At 37.4% G+C, this 16445-nt stretch overlaps 1 protein-coding gene across 3 annotated transcripts in view; it reads right to left on the reverse strand.

Moving 5' to 3' along the window:
* brwd3 (bromodomain and WD repeat domain containing 3) overlaps positions 1-16445 on the reverse strand; it is a 106677-nt gene that overhangs the window by 88546 nt on the left and 1686 nt on the right. For all 3 annotated transcript variants that reach the window (XM_048544108.2, XM_059651500.1, XM_059651501.1), the window contains exons 5-9: positions 11792-11942; positions 11082-11180; positions 10041-10201; positions 8632-8853; positions 1557-1657 (exon numbers count right to left, since the gene is read on the reverse strand). In XM_048544108.2, coding sequence (XP_048400065.2) covers positions 1557-1657; positions 8632-8853; positions 10041-10201; positions 11082-11180; positions 11792-11942 — 734 coding nt within the window. The remainder of the gene's footprint in view (positions 1-1556; positions 1658-8631; positions 8854-10040; positions 10202-11081; positions 11181-11791; positions 11943-16445) is intronic.

A 16445-nucleotide genomic window follows, 5' to 3' on the forward strand; every position in this document is an offset into this window, starting at 1 on the left:
ACTGATCAAGAAACTCTCTCAGTCTTGAATACACAAAGACTCTGTCCCCTCAGCTTTCTGCAGCAAGCAGTTCTAAAGTCTCACAATCTTTTAAGAGAAGATGATGTTTCTCATCATCTCAGTCTCAGACTGGTGCCCCTCAGACAATGCCCTTTGGTCCTTGGCTTTCCCATAAGGGGAAAGCATATTTTCAGCACTTATCCGATCAAGCACTTTAAGAACCCTATACGTTTCATTGAGAGCACACCTCATTCTTCTAAACTTCAATGCGTAGAACCCCTTTACTACCAAAATAATCCATCCACATCAGGAATCAGTCTTGTGAACTTTCTCTCAACTGCTTCTGATGAAATTGTGCTTCTTTCCTGAAATAAGGAGACCAAAGCGCTCAGTATTCCAGGTGTGGCCTCACCAGTACCTCGTATAATTGCAGTAAGATTTTCCTACTCTTTATACGTCAACCTCTGAAATAAGGGCTGACATTCCATTCACCTTCCTGATTACCTGCTGCACCTGTGTGCCAATGTTGTTTCATGCAGAAGTCCCTTTGATATGCAGCTTTCTACAGTTTTTTTCTCATTTAAACAATACTGCTCTTATGCTCTCTCTTCCAAAACAAACTTCAATTTTTCCCCACTTTACACTTCATTTGCCAGGTTCGTGAAGTTTCACGAACACCCATTTTACATCTCTTTCAATCCTTTACCACAATTATCACTGTCTTTTACTCAGTAAACCTCAATCTGTTCAATTTGCTTCCCCACCCCTCTGTCGACTGCATTAAAATTCACCATTTCCTATCTCTTTTCTGTTCTGAAGAGGAATTGGACTCAAAATATTTAACTGTTTCTCTCTTCACAGACACTGCTAGACCAGAGTTTCTCTAGCACTTTGTTTTTATTTCAACTTTCCAATATTCACAGTACTTTGCTTTTATTCTTATTCTGTTAATCAATTATTAATTCATACCTGTACACATTGCTTTAATTTTTCCAATCAACTTCCTGTGGAGACTTTATCAAAAGCCTTCTGAAAATTAAGTATATATGCCCATCAACTCTTGGTTACAAATTGTTGTTCACTTTGAACTCTTGTGTCTATCCCAATAAGTGCTAGATCAAAAATTTAAAGAGAAAATCTTGTGGTGCAGTGGTAACATTCATTTCTCTGGTCAAGGTGGTCAGGATCAAGTCCCACCTGCTCCAGAGGTGTGTCATAGATTTCAGGAAGATTCTTCTGTCACAGTGTTAGGGATTCTCTCTCTGAATCACAACGCCTCAGTTAAAATCCTGTCTGCTCCGGGAGGTGTATGACAATATCTCATCACAGGTTGATTAGAATTCAAATTTCAACAGCATATCACTATGTTTCAGTAAGATCAAATGAATTACATCCACAAATGATCAATGATAAATACATGAACTGGAAGATTATTGATAACGAAATACATTCCATACAAATTACTATACTAAAATTCCAAACAGACAAAGTTTTAAATGAAAGCCAGCAAATTCATGTTAACAAAATTGCAGATATATTTCACAAAAAAAACTTACTTAAATTTGACAGTCTCCGTATTCCACTGCCAAAAGCAGATGGTCCCATCAGCCCCTGTGGATGTCAAGTACCGTGTTGTTCCTCTGGTCCCTGGGGAAAACTGAAGTACAGGAAAATGGAATCTTATAGATCTGAAAGTCTAAAACAGGACTAAAAGGCTTTTGTTAAATTCTGTAAATGTGATTTATAGACGTTGAGACACCTCCAATTTCCCCAATCTACCTCCTGCATGCATTGGCTTTTTAGCTAGCTATGAATCCAGTGCACCATACAAAAATGTTCTGATTAGCCAAACTGATTAGATTTCTTATGCTCCTTATGGAAATATGAACAAGTGTTCAATGGAAATTGATCAGGCTTGCTGCTTCTCATCAATGTACAAACCCTACCACTCAGGCAAGACAAGAAATTTGGATTGGAAAAGGGTCAAAGTTAAACTGTAATCTAGCTAAGAATAATCAGGCTTAATATTCTGCCTGCTCATTTACCCTCCTATAGTCTGTTTATGATGCTGTGCACGTTAACAAAACACATTAAATATATCTATATGCATCTATTACTCATGTCTGCTATTTTATGCAGTCATACAAATCTCATTGTGACTGAGAAAAACAAAATATTACCACAACAGATAACATTTACAATGTGCAACCTCATTAAGTTTAAGAGTTTGCCAACTAAATTTACGTGGCGTGGAGAATTTATTCTACTGCAGTCAGGGGAAAGAAGCTGGAAAAGCAAAGCACGTTAAAAAAGAAAGCACTGGGAAACAATGACTATAATATCAAGTTGAGCATTGTTACAAAAATGTGAGGGGAAAATCATCAATAAAACCTTCAACTCAAGTAAAAGTAATTTTAGGCATTTGAGGAATTCGGTCCAGGCAAATTGGTATCAAAGATTGTAAGTCAAAACAGTAAACGGTATGTATCTTTGAACCCAAACTGGGCCAATCGGAAAAAAAGACAGCTAAAGCGAGAGCTCCCTGGATAACTAAAGAGAAAATTAAAATGCAAATGTTAGGTTCACATTAAGTAGCAAATTATATTGGAAAGAAAAAAGTACAAGGAAAACTGAGGAAGAAAATAAGAGGGATAAAGAATGTCTAACAATAGATTAGCCACATAACATGAAAGTGGACCAAAAGTCTTTTGTTTTGACAGGCTGTACAAAATGGCAAAAAAAGCGAGTGTAGGATTAATTCGGCACAGATACAAGTTATGGATGTGAGTTTGCTCGCTGAGCTGGAAGGTTAGTTTTCAGACGCTTCGTCACCATTCTAGGTAACATCATCAGTGAGCCTCCGAAGAAGCGCTGGTGTTATGTCCCGCTTTCTATTTATCTGGTTAGGTTTCCTTGGGCTGGTGATGTCATTTCCTGTCTTTTTTCCCCCCCAGAGGGTGGTAGATGGGCTCCAAATCAATGTGTTTGTTGATGGAGTTCCGGTTGGAATGCCATGCCTCTAGGAATTTCGTGCGTGTCTCTGTTTGGCTTGTCCTAGGATGGATGTGTTGTCCCAATCAAAGTGGTGTCCTTCCTCTGTATGTAAGGATACTAGTGATAGTGTTCTGTATCCTTACATACAGATGAGGAAGGACACCACTTTGACTGGGACAACACATCCATCTTCGGACAAGCCAATCAGAGACACGCACGAGAATTCCTAGAGGCATGGCATTCCAACCGGAACTCCATCAACAAACACATTGATTTGGAGCCCATCTACCACCCTCTGGGGAAAAAAGACAGGAAATGACATCACCAGCCCAAGGAAACCTAACCAGATAAATAGAAAGCGGGACATAACACAAGCGCTTCATCGGAGGCTCACTGATGATGTTACCTAGAATGGTGACGAAGCGTCTGAAAACTAACCTTCCAGCTCAGCAAGCAAACTCACATCCAGAACCTCAACCTGAGCTACAAATCTTCTCAAAACTCGCCAGATACAAGTTATCTTATAGAGGAAAAAGGCATATATTTACTATCTCAACCACATACTTAGCCTCCATATTCAGGAAAGAAAAATAAAAATATACATACTTCAGAGGAAGAAGGCTGTTAGTGTTCAAATTTGAATCACCGGTTCAAGTAAGATGCTCTATAGATTGATGATTGAAGTAAAAAGGTGGAGATTGCAAAACGTTTGATGAAGTCACTTCCGATGCTGCTTAGGTAGGACAGTGCTAAAGGAGAATTAGGGATTCTAAATGTTTCTATCTTTTTGTGGGTACGGATGAGATAATCCTGACTACAACAGTCCATCAGCCTCATGTAAACGCTGGGGAAACTTTGAGGTATTAACCTAGGACAGAACTCATTGTCGCTTAAAAGAACAATGTTTAATAAACTACAACCAACATGGATTTGTTAGAAGCAAATTGTATTTGATTTGATTAATTCTTAAGTTTTTCCAATGAAAATGGAAATGATTGATGAAGATTGCCCATGTAACTATCAACTGCACCATAAGAATGGCTTTGGTACAGTGTCACCCAATAGATAATGTCAGCATATTTAAAGTCTATAGAGTTAAATGGGCTGTGGATGTGTGGATACAAAACTGATTAAGCAACAGAAAGAACAGTATTGGTGAACATATTTTTTCAGACTAGATGAAATGCACAATGGCAGTCCCTAAGCTTTGAGGTTTAAACCTCTTACTCTAAATAAATAATAACATTATAGTTTATATAATAGACATATAAAACCTCTATATCCAAATCCAAAGTTATTAATGCACACATACATACATATAGATTAATAACTTGGACTTAGATACCAAGGTCACAGTTCAAAGTTTGCCTCTGACATGAAACTTGGAAATGCAAAGTACAGTGAGGATGATAGTTTAAAACAACATCAATTCAGGAGGATATAAACAGAATGGTGTAACGAGTGGATATGAGGCAGATTAAATTTCAGGTAGAGATGTATGAAATGACACATTTTGATAAGGGCAATGAGGAAACGCAAGACAATATAAAATAGCCCAATTTTGAAGAGAGATTAGTGGGTGTGCACGTAAAAACTTTTGAAGGATTGCAGGATAAGTTGAAAGGGCTATTGTGAAGAGAAAGTAAGATCCTTAGTTTTATAAACATAGGCAGAGCACAGAAGCAAGAAACTTATGTGAAATTTTTAATAAAACTCTGGTGACTCATCTGATGAGCTGCAATCACTTATGAACACCACTGCAAAGGAAAATGGCACTGGGGTAAAACGTTATCAGTGACATGGCAAGACAGAGAAAATAGTTTGTTCTTAGAGAAAGGATAGTTCTGATTACACCATAAGACCAACAGATGAAGAAACATAAGTAGGCCATATAGAACATAGAACATTACAGCGCAGTACAGGCCCTTTGGCCCTCGATGTTGCGCTGACCTGTGAAACCAATCTGAAGTCCATCTAACCTACACTATTCCGATGTCATCCATATGTTTATCCAATGACCATTTAAATGCCCTTAAGGTTGCCAGGTCCACTACTGTTGCCGGCAGAGCATTCCACGCCCTTACACTCTGAATAAAGAACCTACCTCTGACATCTGTCCCATATCTATCACCACTCAATTTAAAGCTATGTCCCCTCGTGCTAGCCATCACCCTATCTAATCCTCCGATCATCTTGTATGTCTCTATTAAGTCACTTTTAACCTTCAGGTCATCAACTATGTTCTGCCATCCAATGAGATCATGGCTGATCTGATAACTACCAACAACACAACAGGAGAAGTGATGACCTCACGATATTATTGCTAGGCTATTAATGCAGAAACTCAGCTAACGGTGCTCGGGTCCCACCATGGCAAATAATGAAATGTGAATTCAATGTAAAAAGTCCTTGAATTGAAAATGTAGTCATATCATGAAACCATTGCCAAATCTCAATAAAAAAACACCCATTTGGGCCCACTAACGTTCTGCAGAGAAGGAAGTCTGTGATCCTCACCTGGTCTGGCCTACATGTTACTCCAAGCCACAGTAATGTCAGTGATTCTCAACTCCCCACAAATGGCCTAGTCAGCCAGCAATAACCACGTCCCACAAGTGAACAAAAAAAAATTCCAGCTTTTTCCCTGCAAGCCTCATAATCAAAAATCTGTTTCTCGGTCTCAAAACCACTTAATAACACATGCTTGACACCCCGCTGCAGTGAAGTATTTCACAGATTTACTATTCCCAAAAGAAATTCCTCCTGATCCGTCTTAAAAGGTGCAAACCCTTATTCTGAGATGATGTCCTCTGGTCCTTGTTTTTCCCACAAGGGAGGAATGATCTTTATACCTCTGTGCTGTTAAGTCTCCCAAGAGTAATATATGTTTCAATATAGTCACATCCCATTCTCATGGACTCCAATGAGTATAGGCCTGACCTACTCAACCTCTCCTCAGACAGTACCTCCACGTCTCGTATGAACCATCTCCAGACTGCCCCCGACACCTATATATCTTCCTTTAGAGAAGGGGTCAAAAAAATGGTGCCCTGTACTCCAGTTGCGAGCTGACAAGTGTCTTGTACAGGTTTAGCAAAGCCCCCTACCTTGTACTCCATTTACTTTGAATTAAAAGGTTAACATTCCATTTGCCTTCCATATTATGATAAGAAAGTGGATGCCAGCTTAGTACAATTTACGGAACTGGGCTGCCAAATCCCTCTGTGCTGTGGCTTTCTGCTGTCCTTCTCCATTTAGATGATATTTAGCATTTAGTTGTCCTGTCAAAGTGTATAATCTCACATTTTCCCATTGTATTCGATCTGCCAAGTTTTTGCCTATTCCCTTAACTTGTCAATAACCCTCTGCAGACTCTTCTCATGCTTACTACTCGCCACCCCACTTATTTTTGCATTCACTTTCCTCATCCAATTCATTAAAATGTATTGTAAATAATTATGGCCCCAGTACAGATCCCTGTGGTTCATCATTAGTTGTAGGTTGCCATCCTAAAAACACCCCCTTATCATGACTGACTCCTATCAGTCAATCTTTTTGTTTTGAGAAGACTTGTAGCTCAGGTTGTGGATGAGGGTGCAGACATAGTCGCTGAGGTGGTGTGTTTGATTGCAGTCGTTTCATTACCCTGCTAGCATTGGTGTTCTGCCCCACTTGGTATTTATACGCCTCAGTTTGCTGGGGTGGTTGGCATCACTGCCAATTCTGTTTTTCAGTGGTTTGCATATCAGGTCCAGTTCAACTTGTTTGTTGATGGAGTTGATTGGAATGCCAGGTCTCCAGGAACTCCCTGGCATGTCTCTGTGTGGATACTGCTACGACGTATGTGTTGTCCCAGTTGAACTTATTACCTTCTTTGTCAGTGTATAGAGACCAGGCGAGAATTGGTTGTGTTTCTTGGTGTAGCGAGTGTTCACGTATGCTTATTGACAGTTTCCTTCCTGTTTGGCCTATGTAACGTTACCCACAGTCTTTGCATGGCATTCTGTGCGTTACTTTCGTTTTATGGGTGGTGGGTTTGGGATTCTGTGTGTTTGTCAGTAGTTGTCATGGGGTGGTTGTTGGTTTGTGGTCTACCCTGACACCTGGGAGCATGAGTACTCTTGCAGTCATCTCTGATATGCAGTAGGGTGACTAGTATGTCTGGTTATGTTGTGACTTCTTGTTGCGGTCTGCTACAGAGGTAACGACAGATTGTACTTTTTGGGGTATCCATTCCAGTACTGTTGCTACAGTATGTCGTGGCTCATTTCTGATGCAGCTCCATTTATGGGTGTTAGGGTGATTCCTGGTGTAATTAAGTATGTGGTCCCTTTGTGCATTCTTTCTGTATACGCTAGTCTAGAGACCTCCATCATTCTTACATTCTACCATTATGTCTAAGGGTAGTCAGCCATTGTTCTGTTCTTTTGTGAATTTTATTATGGTGAGTATGTTGTTTATATGTCAGTGGGTTTCAGTTTCCTCTAGTCTTGTGCATTTGATAATCACAAAAAAGTGTCATCGACAGAGCAGACCCAGGGTTTGGGTTGTGTTTTAGGGAGCACTGTCTGTTCTGATTTTTGCATTCAGTCCTGATATTGGGGACTCCCCTTGATGTTCTGTTGTTTTAATTTTCATTTCCAAAATGACATTACTCACACTAGACCAAATGGTATAAATTCCAAGCGGATGATGATGTCGCCTAATGTGGCGATGAAACGTCTGAACAAGTCAGCTCAGTGAGCAAGTCATCAACCTCACTTTTCCATGATCTTTCGATTCTCGGAAGATTACTACCGGTGCATTCACTATCTGTGTAGTTACTTCCTTTAAAAGATCCCCGGGTGTAAACCATCAAGACTATTTCCCAGGGCAGAAATGGCTAGCACGAGGGGTCATAGTTTTAAGCTGGTTGGTGGAAAGTATAGAGGGGATGTCAGAGGCAGGTTCTTTACGCAGAGAGTTGTGAGAGCATGGAATGCGTTGCCAGCAGCAGTTGTGGAAGCAAGGTCATTGGGGTCATTTAAGAGACTGCTGGACATGTATATGGTCACAGAAATTTGAGGGTGCATACATGAGGATCAATGGTCGGCACAACATTGTGGGCTGAAGGGCCTGTTCTGTGCTGTACTGTTCTATGTTCTATGTTCTATGTTCTAAGTCCAGGAAACCTGTCGGTTTTTAGCCCTTTTTCCTTCACTGAAGGTTATTATACTTACTCCCTCTCCTTCTTTTGTCAAGATAGCGAAGTACTGTATTCTACCTTGTATATGGTTGCAAAGTATGTATTCAACTCATCATTTCCTGGATTCCCATTATTACTTCCCCAGTCTCATTCTCTACGTTGACAGAATAAAAGAAAATGAAACAGATTTCTATAGAAAGCAACAACACGAATGTAACTAGTTACCCAGCCCTTTCAAAGTGCCAGCACAGGCATCACAAGCTGAATGTAGCATAGAAGGAGAAACCAATCAACCTATAAAATCCTGAAGCACATTGTTAAAAGAACCACAAAAATAATATCACAACAAGCCTATTTCAACTCATTTCACTTTTCAGTGTTTTATCCTTTGTGCTGTGTCTGAAAAATAGGCCATTCAGAAATGAAATGAAACAAAAATACAATCTCATTACCAATAAAGAGGTTATGGATCCTGTATGCCCTTGTAAAACAGCGACTGGAGCACATGTACGCAAGCACCAAACACGGATCACTTTATCACAGCTGCCTGCAGCAATTAGTGTGTTCTCATAGTTAACAGCCATATCTGAAATCTCAGCCGAGTGCCCTCGCAGAGTGGACAGGAGCCGTCCATCATCTGTGGCCCAAATCTTCACCAAGCAATCATCTGAACCCTAGAAACAGCACAGGAGATATAAATAACGGCATACATTCAAACAATTTAAATCTGAAGCAAATTTGTTTGAAAGCAAGCTTCAAAATGGTCTTATAATCTATGGCCAATGCTACAGGAATGTATTAGCTTTCAAGCTTTTAAACATAGTACAGGAATTTAATGTTATCAGTCACTAAATATTAGCAATATATGCCTAAATTTAAATTGAATTGGAATCATAAATATTAATTTGCCCTGTGAACTGAAAAAAAAAATCAACTGGAAGCTAATTACTGTCATCTCAAAAGGGATGTTTGCATTTAGATTGGGAATACCTCAAAATTTCTCTTTTGCTCTTTGCACAGTAGCCAAAAGAAATTAATAGAAAATTGCTGTTTTTAGGTTTTATTCATTAACAACTGTATTACATATCAAATGGAAATCAGTACACAGATGTAATTCTGAACAGAAGGTCAACATTGTCTGTCTTTGCAGTCCACCAAGCCCCCTCATAATTTGCTTCATTTCACCATAGAAAAATATTTTTCTTTCTCCCTCACCTACATAGATGTATTTAGACGGAAGTCATCAATGCAAAAACTCTCAACCATTTCACATGGTATGAAACTCACTTATGTTCTTCGTTTAAGTATAGAATTAGGCTAAACTACTTTACAAGAAGCAATAACCATGCATTTACAATACCTTGGACTCTATTAAAGTTTTACATTTTAAGAAAAATATTATTTCCAACCACAGGGAAAGGTCAACAGAAAATGCTTCTGCATGGCTTCATGAAAGATGTTAGTTTCTCGAAAACATCTGTCCAGAACTACAACAATTAACTGCTAACTGGCCCAGAAATAATCATAATTTGGAATTGCTTTCTACAGAATCTCATTGATAACAGAACAAAATACTATGACTTACATACAATACTACCAATGTTTAGAAAATACAGCATTGTCAAATCTATCATGAACATTATAGTGGATCGCACTTAGGAAAATTAAAATTTGTTCGATATAATGACCCAAATAAAACAAAGATTTATACAACTTTGGTTCCAAATATTTTTGAACTTGAACAAGTCATTGCAGGAACATACCAATCCATTGAGTGATATGGCTACTATAAAAATCCACACAATAACATATACATTGCAATGAGTTATTGCGCATGCAGAATACTCAGTGGTCTTCTCACCGTGAAAATTCTTCTCCCTGTACGGTCAAATGCTACACAGTACACAGAGGAAAGATGCCCAAGTATCCTTTTGTACATTTTCACATGCTGGTACACAACAACAGGGAAAACATGGCTGCGACGTCCACATCCTGTTAACTGCTTGGCATTGATGACGCTCACTGAAATGACAAATAATGTGTTGAATATCTGTGAACTCTCAGGCAATACTTTTCTCAACTTAATGACGGGGTTGGGTGCAGGGTTGGTGGGGGCAGTGGGGAGAGAAAGAAAGCGAACAAGGGAGGCATGATGTCCACCCTTCATTGTGTTATGAATGTTCATTAGCTAATTATTTTCCATGAACTAAAATAAAGTGCTCATGTAATTTCTTAGTACAATGAGCTCTTTAAAGATTTGATATTTCTTAAAACCAAAAAACTGAAATAAATCTTTGGCAACGTTATCTGAACGGTAATCTAATGTCAGTCAGCAACTTAAACAAGGTGTAAATATTAAAGATAGATTCAGCTTCTTAGCTTTCATTCTCTACTTAGCACTTAATTGAGAATTACTCTGTGAATAAAAATGTCAAAACAAAGGAGAACAGAAAATACACTTAATTCATGTTATTTTAAAATTTGAAATTTAGGTTTTTTTTTAAACTTTTGATATGTTCATTATTTAATTTATAATGCAGTTTTATTTACAATTTTGTTGGCAGCATGAGGACACTTATCAACAGCAGTTTCAAAAACTCAAGTGTGGCCAGAGAGAAACTTAACTAATTACCTCTAACTAACCTAGAAAGGCAAGCAATTACGTGTTGGAACCTTCGATTCATTAGTTTATATCCAGTCATTTAGCAACAGAACACCAAGTTCTGCATAATACCAGCAAAACCCAAGTAACACTGTCACTCTTACTCTATCAATAACTTTAGATTTGTCTTCCCATAATTCATTCCCATACAACTATCGTTCTTTGTGCATTGAAAGCTATGAGCATACCAAACGGGAAAGGTACTTTAAAATAGCTTTAATTGCTGCTTTTCTGGCCTACCAATATTTGGAGGCTTCCCATAATTCACAGGTGGTTCCGGTGGTCTGCCTCGATGAAGGGCAGCAAAGGCCGAGCCTTTCCACGCTACATGTTTGCAATCTGTAAGAAAATATTACAGAACTGAAGCAGGTGAATTCAAGTAAAACTGGTATACTATACACGTGGAAAATAATTGGACAATAGCTCTTAACCACACTCCTTAAATGGAGCTTTACACAAGGTACGTAAGAATCGGATTTTTCTTTGAAATACAAGGCTGTACTTAAATTTAATATCGTTCAGCTGTTAGTTCAGTGTTAACAACTCCCAGAATTTTAAAACAGAGGCTGCATTTAAAGTTGCAAGACTCAAAGAATTCCATACGTACCACATTAATGCATGAAACCACTTTACATTAAGATGGAAGCCAATATGCATTTATGTTAGTAACACAAATGAAAAAGTTAGGCAATTTTTATAAAATTTGTGAGGTAGCACGAACTATTTCCCATTTCTACTAGCACAATCACAAAGTGCATGACTGATGTGTCAATAACAATTATGGTTGTTCATTTTGCGAATCTTTGACTAATTTACTCAGAGTCCATAAGATCTGAAAGGTATAAAACATTAGTTGAGTAGTACATTATTTTGCATAACTCAGACACAATTAGAGCTAAAACGCAAGATCAGAACACTAATTAAGAAAACGAAATTTCCATTTGATGTACCTTTTGTAGTTCGTAATAACGACTGTCGCCCCAGTCCCAGTAATGTCCGCACTCCAGGGACACTAGGTGGAATCGCTTTATCCAAAAGTGGGCCAATTCTCTGACACATTTGCAGTAAGTGATGTGGAGACACATGTTCATTGGCTAAAACCTAAACAAAAATCACATTATATTAAAGGGATTTAGTCAAATGATTTCACATAGCAAATTTTGAATTTAGTTTTCTGTTTCAATAATGTAACCTACATTACTTGTATATCCAAAAAAAAACTTTTATATACTCAGTAATAAAGATGGCACAACTTCAAGTATTCCAAATACTCGAAAGCATTTCACACTGAGTTAATTCCCAAAAATACTTGTTTAGGGCATTCAAAACAGCAAATGTGCAAGTTTTAGGGTGGAACAATCAATAAATACATTTCAGGAGTTCAAACAAATTGTGTTATCTTTTTCACCAGTGTATCATTAAAAATTAAAAATACTGTGGATGCCAGAAACCTAAAATAACGATGGAAAAGGTTGGAGAAACTCAGGTAGGACAGCATCTGAGGTTAAAAAAAATAACCTTTCAAGACTGATGACTCTTCTGCAGAACAGTCTTTAAGACTCAATTCAGAGTTGAAACATTAGCTCTGTTTTTCTTTCCAGATGCTGGCAGACATGCTGAATTTCTCCAATATGTTCTCGTTTCCTACCAACTACCTTTCACCCCTCATGTCTCTCTCATCCTAACATCTCAATAAACCACACTGCCCACTTGAAGCATCAATTTATCAATGACTAGTTACATTAAATTTGTGCCCTGTCTCCTGGAGTAAATCCGCATAGGTCAGAACGATATCTTAGTAAACATGTTAACAATGGCTGAAATGAAAAATGAAAGAGAGTTTTTTAAAAAGTGGTAGAAGAAAACATTTGATTTATATATCCACCCACTCAAGTTCATTGCTTAATAACGAATTACAACGTTCACTTGATCCGACAGCCAATTTTAGATGGCAACTTGCTAATGATTTTTTTGAGACCAAATGTAATCAAGAAAGGTTTCCTTAATTGCTAAAAAAAATACATTTCACAATGAACAATAACTTTCAGTGCAACTTCCTTTGGAATGGTTCTTTCTATCAATATTCAGTTAAGAGCCGAGCCCCTTCACAGTAGCATCTGTTTAGATTGAACTAAAACTGGTGGATCAAGGAAGAGAAATATATAGTTTCATGCACTGCATGATCAGAATCAAACAAGGGGTATCAAGAGATACTATTTTTCGACTGAAAAAAATTACAATGTTGCAAATAAATATCTGAAATGAATGGCATACTGAATTGACCCCTATGCCAAGACTTCAGAACTTACAACTGTTACTTTGAATCAATCTGAAGAAAATGGTAGACATTTACAGATCAGCAGTAAGCTTTCAGCATGAGTTCCATTATGTTCCAAGCCATCGGACAAATGTTTTCTTAGAGAAATGTATATGAGCTCACTTAGTATTACATGTAGTGGACAACAGGAAATTAATGTCACTGTCAGATGAGAACTCATTTTGCAAATAAATCCACGGTCAGCTATTTAACAAACATAACACAGAGGAGCCTGTGGAAATCCAAGGGAAGTTCTCTGTATGCCATACACGACAATTCCCCTCAACTACTGTTACTGTGGTAAACCAGGATATAAATTATGCATTAAACTGTTTTACATATTTGACTCAAAAGAAAATTGTTACAATAGGTGAGTTATTTTAACACTTGGGTGGAAGCCTACAATCATACAGGTGAACCGTGGTGGTTTCATCCCACAACGGAGTCATAATTCACCGTGCACAAAATGTAGTTGCTTTGAGATTATCTACTCAAAACTGTATTAAAAAAGGTTCAGTAGGAGCAGAAGAGAAGGCCCAGAAGTAGATCAATTCAGGGAACTGTTTAGTCAGTCAGAAAAGGTGCTGTTGATTTAGCAGTCACCAAAACGTTCCAGGTAGAAGGAGAGATGCTTTCAGTTGATTAAAGGAAACATCCAGAAGCTGAATGCTATCGAACACAGTATTTAACATGTTCCTTAATGCATGAAACACTAACATATTTAAGGGTCTCAGGAAACAAACTAAAAACAAAAACGCATGGAGTGAATACTCAGAAATTTGCCAAAATGAATCAAATTACAGCCATGCCATCTGAACAACGAACTTTGAATGGTCAATCCTGCCTCTGTGATAAAGTTTCAAGTGTAGGTAAGATCGTTAAGGGCAGCCAAAAGTTGAATCTTTCTTCCTGATCATTGTAATAGGACTATTTCTACTAGGTTCCTATCATGTAACATTGTTTGCATTTTTCTTCTGACATAATAAATATTTTTGTTAAAAAAAGGTAAATAAGCAGTTTCTGGAGAATGTTTTCAGTGATTGGCCACCACAGTAAACAAATGGCAAAATAAAACTCGTGGTCTATTATGCTATGTCCTACTCCGGTATATTACTTGTCCAGTGCTACCATCCGTTCCAAGCATAAAAGCAATCATGCATAATTCTGTCTTCACTGTCAGAGGACATTCCCTCTTATCAATCAGTCAAAAAGCTAACGAGTTATAATGCTGTTCTTGCATTAACAACCATCTCAAACTGCTTCACAGGAAATACCAAAAATACAAGAACACTTCAAAAAACAAATCTGAAAATAAGTTTGGAGACAAGACTGAAAGAATACCAATATCATAACAAAGCTTATACTAAAACACAGGAAAAACACTGGCAGCCCACACATTACGTAGAAAAACTACTCCACCTGAACACTTTCTGTCAGCCCACAAAAAGGGGCTAAAATTGAGAGTGCTTGCCAACACCCGGTTTTTCGCAAAACTTGTACTTTTTAGACAAATTCATGTGTTGAAGAAAAGGTACTCGTTACCAATTAAACATGCTATTGAGTACAGTTTCTTTATATCAATTTAAACATCTAGGTATAGATTTCAATTTCACATTGAGGCCAATGAATTATTTAAAAATGCAATTTTCAGATTAAAATCATAAATTTCTCATTCCCATATTTCAAAATTGGCAACCAGGGCCACAAAAGGGCACTGGACATTTTTACAACTATTCTACAGCATTAATACATCAGTACTAAATTCAGAATGACGCAACTAGAAGAATTAACAAGTCATATGCAACTTTATTAAATTCAAGCCCGTAAGCTACCCTACCACAATTCACAATCCAAGATTGCTCAAAAGTTCAAAAGTGCACACAAAATAGGTGAATAAAAAATAGACTGCAAACATGATCTATTTTGGATTCATAGGTTTACTTTTTTTTGGTCAATCTGCACAAGAACATACTATAATAAATTCATAAAATTTGCTTTTTGACAAGTGCCCAACAAATAACTTATCATATGCCCCTTTTTTCTTCGCATAACATTTTATGTCTCAAATCTACCTCACCTATATCAATTGCCCTTTAATCTTCCAGTGTGTTTGGTTTCAACCACTCAGCTCCTTCTTCGAAGAAATGAGAAGTACCTCTCAAAAACTATTGCGTAATTTACAAGCTGCACCAAAAACACCAACCATGTTATTACACGAGAAAAGTGTAAAAATGAAGTTCACAACCTGTACCAACTTTCACCAGATGTTTATACACAATATAGAAACAAAACTCAAGCAGCCACATTTCAAGTCTATGGTTTTTCACGACTGAATGTTAGGAAGCTCATTAAAAGCAACTGTGAATGCAAACATCAAAGCAACATGTAAAATCTTATACAAGCTTAAAAGCCAAAAGAAAAACAAGTTACCTACAACAGTCAACAAATTGCAACTTCCACATTATGAAAATATAGAAATTTTCCTCAATGCATTATTTTTCTTCCATTTTGATTTCGCTAAAGTAATTCAGTATAAATTTACAAGAAATGTTTGACTACGTTACCTCATTCATGATTCACTAAACAATTTTTAAAGTTGTGACAAAAGAAGTTAATTCATATCGTAATCAACATTCAATTGCTTACGTGGTCATAGTATGTCAGAAATCTCAAACATTATATGCCACAGTGATTGGGCCAACTCGAGTCACTATAAAAAACAACTATGACCTCTGCTATCCCTTATTTTATTTCCACTGCATTCAAGCTGCCTTTCGCATTCACCTCTCCAAACTGCAATTAGAACAATGCCAGCAAGTACATTGAAAATCAAGAGGGTTTTAACCAGTCAGAAATGGACAAACAGAATTGTTTCAGTTAGGACCAAACTAAACTTTTGACGGAAAGACACCACTCAACTTTCTCACAGTTAAACGAATACCAACTCCTCTTCAGTCAGTCATTTCTTGACCTGACAATTACCACACACTCAGCAGTCTTTAGATGCAAGTATGCTTGTTAAGAAAGCTAACATATTTACTGTTTAAATGTAAACTGAAGGGTTTCCATTGCTTAAGCATATCTGGTGTAAAAACATGGAATTGTTGTTTATAGGAAATTGACTATGCTTTTAAAATTAATTTGTGATAATTGGGAAAATATCTCATCAGCAAATCAAATGACTTCTAATAATGAATTTATCCATTTTGCCAATAATAAGAATGAAACAGTGGGTAAATAAGCCATGACAACAAATAAATAGCTGTGAACAAAATTATTAAATCACT

This window comes from Stegostoma tigrinum, chromosome 15, assembly GCF_030684315.1.
Source record: "Stegostoma tigrinum isolate sSteTig4 chromosome 15, sSteTig4.hap1, whole genome shotgun sequence".
In the NCBI taxonomy this organism is placed as follows: Eukaryota; Metazoa; Chordata; class Chondrichthyes; order Orectolobiformes; family Stegostomatidae; genus Stegostoma; species Stegostoma tigrinum.